General features: G+C 44.0%; 1 protein-coding gene across 1 annotated transcript; it reads right to left on the bottom strand.

Moving 5' to 3' along the window:
* Positions 1-2,918: 2,918 nt before the first annotated feature.
* LOC149823274 (aspartic proteinase PCS1-like) lies at positions 2,919-5,749 on the bottom strand. The gene is made up of 2 exons (XM_090020006.1): positions 4,687-5,749; positions 2,919-3,595 (listed from the first exon to the last, which is right to left on the bottom strand). The coding sequence occupies exons 1-2, from the start codon at positions 5,671-5,673 to the stop codon at positions 3,284-3,286; spliced, it is 1,299 nt and encodes a 432-aa protein (XP_089876132.1). The 5' UTR covers positions 5,674-5,749; the 3' UTR covers positions 2,919-3,283.
* Between the last annotated feature and the right edge of the window lie 1,436 nt (positions 5,750-7,185).

Here is a 7,185-nt window from a genome sequence, read left to right as displayed (position 1 = left end):
ATTGTACTTTACCCCCATTTTAACCCTTTTTGCTTGAACATATTTTTCATATGTAGGTCTTACAATAAAAAGTACAACTCTAAAGTGAAAAATGAAACCTTTCTAACATGAAAATGTGTTATATATATATATATATATATATATATATAGGAAGACATGATTCTAGGTGGGTCAGTCACAAGGAAAGCCCGTTCGACTGGTGGCGTAAACTATCAAACTGAAGCGCTCTAAACATAGAGGGAATTTTCGGTAGAGCGGTAAAAGAATACTAATGGCAAATAGGCCGACACTGACACTAAAAGATAAAAGCTCATAGAGCAAATGGGATTAGATACCTCAATAGTCCTCTCTGTAAACAATGGATACTAGGCGCTCCATGTATCAAATCATGTAATGTTGTAGCTAACGCGTTAAGTATCCTGCTTGAGGAGTAGGTTGACAAAGATGAAACTCAAAAGAATTGACCCAGGCCCACACAAACAGTGGAGCATGTGGTTTAATTTGATGCAAACCAAAGAACCTTACCCGGGCTTGATATCTTAAAAGAAAGGAGTGCCTTGATGAACATTATGTGTTTATGTGTACAAAAAATTAATTTTATATTGAAGAAAGCGAGCTTTCTATAAGTTTCAAAAGCGCGAAAAGAACCATATGATTTGCGCTGGCGATTTTTAAAAGCTTTGGCAACTATACTTGAATGATAGTCCCTGTCCTAATAGGTTTTTTTGTAGATACTCATTCTTCAAGGCAATGCAGATCTGAGTCCCTGAGTCGAACATGGTCTGGCCCAAAAGCAGCGTGAATATATACACAAGGCATCATTCTGCTGTGCCCACAGATGTACTCAGGTCAGAGGACGGATCAGGTGCAATAACATTGTGCAAATCCATCTGCTTTTGGGTCCCAAGGCTCACAAGTTGTACAACAGCAGATGGAGGGTGCTCAAGTGCAGAGGCACATTGCATTTGTACTATGTGATTTCACATAATCCCAATTCCCCAGGTTGTGCCTAATAGTAGTAATTGTTAACTAACCAGCTTGTGCCTAAATTGGGTTGGGATAATCTTTGGCAACTTTTAAAAATAGCAGTGATTCTTAACTGACCAGGTCTTGCCTAAATTGTGTTGAGTAGGGGTGGGCAGCAGGCAGGGCGGCCTGATGGGCCAAGCCGACCTGACTTGCTATGGGTCGGGTTTGGGCCAAGGTTTTAAGCACCGACCCATTAGGTAATGGGCTGAAACCCGGCCTGTTATATACATGGATCAGACCTGAGTCGGTTCAATGGGCCTGTGTGTTATTTATTATTATTTTAATAATATAATATTTTTAAAATTAACTATTACTATTTAACTAATTAATTACATTAAATTTATGAAAACTAGAAAGATAATTAATTGGGTGCATGAAAAGTTGAGAATTTGTAAATTGTTACTATTTACAAATAGATTTGAGCGGGGGCAGGCTGGTTGGGCCATGAGCTGTTCTTCAAACCCAAGCCCGTTAAAAACCATGCCAAAACCCGGCCCGTTAGTAAACAAGTTGTGCCATCTTTGGGCCAGGCCGCACTTAAATCCCGGCAGGGCCAGCCCGATGTGGGGTAATTCTTGGCAACTTGCAAAAATAGCAAGACGTTTTAACTAGGGGTGGCAAAACCTGACACGACCCGCCAACCCGCCTCTTAGGCAGGTTCGAGTTGGGCAAAAACGAACCCGTTTAATAAACGGGTCGACCCACCTAACCCGTTTATTAAACGGGTCGGGTTCGTGTTAGGGGTATGCCAACCCAGCTGACCCGTTTAATAAACAGGTTAGGCGGGCGGGTCAACCCGCCAACCCGTCCGCTGACCTGCCAACCCGACCCGCAAACCTGACCCACTAACCTGCCAACCCGTTTACCCGACCCAACCCGTTTATTAAGCGGATTGGCGGGTCGTGTCAGGTTACCCGTTTAATAAACAGGTCGGGTTCGTGTTTGCCACAGCCGGGTTCGGGTTGAGGTATGCTGACCCGCCAACCGGCCAACCTGACCTGCCAACCCGACCCTATCGATTGCCACCCCTAGTTTTAACTATCCAAAATTGGGTTGAGCAACCTTTGGTAACTTTTAAAAAGAGTAATGGTTGGTAGGAGCTGTCAGTTCAAGTCTTCTTGTGGTGGGACGTTGCAGATTCAAAACTCAGTAGTACGTTGAATAACTGGTGGGGTCTGCCTAACCCCAGCTTGCCTTTAAAAAAAAAACAATAGTTGCAAGAGTTAGGTGTAGGGGACCCAGATTCAATGTCGTCCAACGTTGCACACAGGTGGGACCCGCTTCATGGAGCAAACCCCCCTCCCCAGTCACTGACCGTGCATTGGCTGGGCCCAGTTGGAAAACCGCTTGAGGTACCCTAGAACTAGGGGGTGTCAACGGGTCAGATCTGGTTCAGACCCAGGTAAGTCTGTACCCAGATCTCCTTTGAGGTGGGCAGTACCAGGTCCACACCATACCTACACCCTATAAGAATTACATGAACCAGACCCGCTTATATCCGGTAAAATAATATTTTTTTTATCTTTTTGTACTGAAAAAAATCACAGATCTTAAGCATAACTCAGGTCGAACCCGAGTCTGGTATGAAATTTCATAGACCATACCCAGCTCTATGTACTAATCAGACCCTTCAGATCCAACCTAGCTTTTAATCAAACCTCCTTTTTTATCCTTTTTAGATTAAAAACTTTCAGATCCAAGGCCGGGCTCAAGTCTGTTATGAAATTTCACAAACCATACCTAGCTCCATACATTTATCGGATCCTTCGGGTCGGACCCAAATTCTAATCGGACCTTGTTATTTATCACCTAACGGTTCAGGGTTAAACCCAAGGCATTGAAACCCCCTAACAAAAACCAAATCCAAAAAGGCCCAAAACACCATGAACTTCCCAAACATGTGCACAATGTAAATAATCATGACATTTGTAATATACAAAAATGAAGTAGATCAAAACCAATAGTGAATCAGGTAAAACGTCGGGTGACCATGTCCATGTAAAACACCAACACAAGAAGTGACACCTGTCCTGTTGGTATTCAAAAGTCGCTGCGGGTCTACAGCGGGTCCTACAGCACGGATGAGGCGTTGCTGTTGTGTCAAACGTTTTACACAAAATATTTTACCTACATAAAACGTTTTACCTGATCCAAACCTTGCCCCCCACACTTATGAATCCACCCTCTCCTCTCACCAAACCAAAAAATATAAACAGATGGTGCAGAAAAGAAGAGACCGAACCCACCTGTCTAGCTAAGCCCCTAACCCCTGAGCCAACCTCTGCCCGACCAGGTTGCACCTAGCCGGGGCAAAGCCCAGCCTGGACCTCTCTAGGTCGTACTCTACCCACATGTTCTGCTGGTGATGGTTCCCTATGATATATGCCTCCACAGGGACCAAGTCCGAGTTCCCGAACGTGAAGCAGTAGACCCCAACCCGGTCCGGCACCTTGTACAGCAGCTTCTCTCCGGCAACCGCCATCTCCGCCCCATTGAACATAAGCACCACCGCCGGCAGCATCGGCAGCACGCGCCCGCTCCACCTATAGCAGAGGTCATGGGCACCCTGAAAGTCCATAGTTACCATAGTAAGAAATGGATACGAGAAGCTTAAATTAAGAAACATGTACTTAAAACATGATTTAATGCACAAATGGCTGAGCGTTTAAAAAAAATAAATTGAAGCGATAATTTTGAAAGCATGTAAAAACAAACATAGTAATTTTATTTAAAAGCATCTATAAATTTTTTGCCTAGAAAATTTAAGAAATATTATTAAAATTTAAAAAAATAAAACCTATTCTTTCACCTATCTCATTTTAAACCGGTTGCTTTAAAATACTTATCGTGTGTAGGTTTAAAAATAAAAAGCATATTTTCAAAGCCAAAAAACGGTAAAAACAAAAGCTTTCCAACATGAAAAAACATTTGAGTTTTCAACATGTGCAAAAATTTGCTCCTAGTGGGGTTGGCGTCGTGGGGTGGGGCCTTGGCTGATAGATGAGCAGACAAAGTTCGACTCCCAAGGTATCATAGTCCGGATCGGGTGCAATGGCACAAAATTTGTGCAATAAGCACTTAGCCTTGGGCTCCACAACTGACTGGACCTGTCCCCAAGATGAACTATGAACAGGTGCTTAATGCATAAATATTTGTGCAATCATATTGCAACTGATCTTTTCACACACCGTAACCCTTGAAAAGAGAACTTGATCTCGGAGTTTTTACCCTGCCGGCATGACTACAGTAAGCATAGCAGGCTGAGCTAGCATGACCAAGTCTTCGAGTGCGGTTTCTTCGGATTATAAATAAAAGAAATATCAAAAATTTGAGGCAAAGGGATTTGGTGCAGTGGGGTGAGCCTAAGTCAGTATATGAGAAGTTGGAAGTTCTATTTCTGCAGGTGTCACACTCTTGAGCAGGCCAACTTCATGGACCCTAGCTAGGGGTGAGGGTCTTAACCTCGGAGTTTTGTCCTAAGTATGACAGGCTAAGCCAGCGCGACCGGATCTTTGATCCAGACTCGATTTATTCGGGCCATTACGAATCTCCCTATGAAGTTTCAGTAGCAAAACAGAACCCTAAGTATGGTTTTAAGAAAAGTTAAAGAAAAGGGAATTTCCGGGATTTTTGAAAGCTTTCCTCCAGTAAGTTTACCTGAAAGACATAGTTCCTGTCCTCATAGACCCTCAGCAAACCCCTAGTCCTTTGCAGATACTCATTCTTCAAGGCGGTATAGACCGAGCCCAGAAGCAGCGTGAACTGAGTTCCCGAGTCAACCATGGTCTGGCCTGCGCCGGTGTGGTCCGGCACAAACACTGACTTTGGCAACGGCAAAACCTTGCCGGCAACCCTGATCCCGATCAACTGAACAGAGTAAGCCACCCGGTCAAAGTAAGGCAGCGGCATGGACACACCAACAAAGGGCGTATAGTTGAGCGACCGAGCCAAGACTGGGTCCCAGTCACCAATGACCAAAACCCCAGTAGAAGACTGGTCCGAGATGCAGTAAGAGAACCGACGCGAGCCCATCTGGGAGGCGAAGGAGAGCGCGCCTCGGTTCATGCCCATGAGCCCAGTAGTGGGCTTATCATCCTGAGTGGAGCTGAAGCTCGAGGTGGCGCAGCCCAGAACTAGGCTCGAGAAAGTGAGCCCACCGAGGGAGACAGTCTCGGTGGCGAGGGTGCCTTCGCTCGTGGAAGCGTCGGCGTAGGCCTGGGAAAAGTGGCAGAGCCTGTTGGAATCGCATATGTTTGGGGAAGGAAGATCCCTCGCTTTGTTCCTGCAGGCGTCGGAATCGCAGGAAAGAGGATGGTAGGAAGCAGATTTCGTAGGATTGAAGATGGTGGTAAGATTGTGAGAAGGCTGGCACTGGAGCCAGGAAAGCTCACTTCCTGTGTCGACCACCATGGTGACTTCTTGTGGGGGAGTGCCCACTTTGAGGGGAACCACCAAACTGTAGTTGTAGTGGAAAAGGAGCTTGTTTGTGGGTTTGGGAAGGTTTAGGGAAGGGATTTTCATGGTTTGGAGGGGAAGGAAAATGGATTTGGTGGGGGAGGTTGTGGAGGTGGGGAGGAGGAGGAGGAAGAAGGGGAGGAGATAGAAGGGCCATAGTGGGATTTTGGGGAGGGTGAAGAGGGTCATGATGGTGGAGATTATAACTTGGGAGGTCTTTTGGTGAGGGAAATTGTGAGGTTTTTGTATGGGTTGGAAACGATGGGGAAGAAGGGGAATGACTATATATGTATATATATATATGGTGAGAAGTGAGAAGGTTTGAGTTGTCAACTGTTGGTGCTTGGAAATATCAGAAAGTGTGTTGATTTGGGGGAGGGTGGTTTTGAGCCATTTTATATATTGGACTTTGGTTCCTCTTTTGGGGGGACGACCATGGTCTCGATGGGATTGATTTATTGTGACTAAGAAAGTGATTGTGTTTGCAGGAAAAAATATCTCCTTTTTCTTTTCTTTAGTGTATTTGCAGGTCACATTAGAAAATTGTGGTTTGATTTCTTAATCAGTGACAGCAAAGAGCCATTATCTTTCTAGAAATCGATGATAATATCTTCTGTGTGTATGTGTGCAGTAATTGTAATAGTGGTAGTAATCTATACTTGTAAAGGAGCAATGTGGGGGCATTGATGTGCATAAATATTTTTCTTTATAAGCGTTTTGAGAATAATACAAGTTTAGCTTGGTGTAGGTCTTTTTGAAACTTGTGTAAAAACTTTGTTACATGCCCCTGTCACCCATGAGAGAGAGAACAGGACAAATTTTACCAAGAGAGACAGAGATTAGGAAAGATCCTACCAAAGGAGAAATTAGAAAAATCATATCATCAACTTACTATCAAGAGAGGTAGTAAGAAAATCCTACCATATTTGAAGTTTACCTAGATAACCAAGCTACCTCTGTGTGTGTGTGTGTGTGAGAGAGAGAGAGAGAGATGTCCAAGGCTTCTTGGAACTTATTCACACTCTCTTGATAGTGATGCCCAAGGCTCAACAAGACGGCCAATTCAGACTCTTGGTTGTGATGCCATGGTTCCAACAATACGACCAACTGATTCAAACATGTTGGTAGCAGGTTTTAGACTAGTTGGTGTATGGGGACCTCAAATGACTTAGGTAGGGTTATGACTTATGTGGGTTTTAGGTTAGGGTTCCTCGCCAAAAAAAAAAATATTAATAATAAAAATATAGAGGAGAAAAAACTCTAATTCTAATCTAGATCTCAAATAGGTCCAAGATCCAATAAAATTCAAAACAAGATTCTGAAAACCAATTGGATTCGGATGGATGTTATGAACCCTGAACAAGTCCTGCTTTTTCTCTGCATCTGGAAGAAACCAAACCAAGTAGTCTGGTCTTTTGCAAAGTCATGACCTAGGTGAGTCAGGTGGTTCTTGCAGATTAAACATCCACTAGTATGTGCTCAGGTTGTTTCGCTTGGTCGGCGCATCATTCCGTGAACGGAATACGGTCAGTTGGGTCATAAGTGAGGTGAAGAAGAACTACACCAAAGTAGTTGATATCCTTTCAAAGTCTGATAGTGAGTCAGGTGATTCTTTGTGAACCAACAACAGGTTTTTTGAACCTGAGGTTGATTCCCTTGGTCTCCACCCCTGCCCCATTTCAAAATTTCACCCTCCATCCC

The sequence above is a fragment of the Nuphar pumila genome, chromosome 10 (genome assembly GCF_984573655.1).
Source record: "Nuphar pumila chromosome 10, dmNupPumi1.hap1.1, whole genome shotgun sequence".
In the NCBI taxonomy this organism is placed as follows: Eukaryota; Viridiplantae; Streptophyta; class Magnoliopsida; order Nymphaeales; family Nymphaeaceae; genus Nuphar; species Nuphar pumila.
Note: the sequence above shows the minus strand (reverse complement) of the source record. Positions and strands in the feature narration are given on the sequence as shown.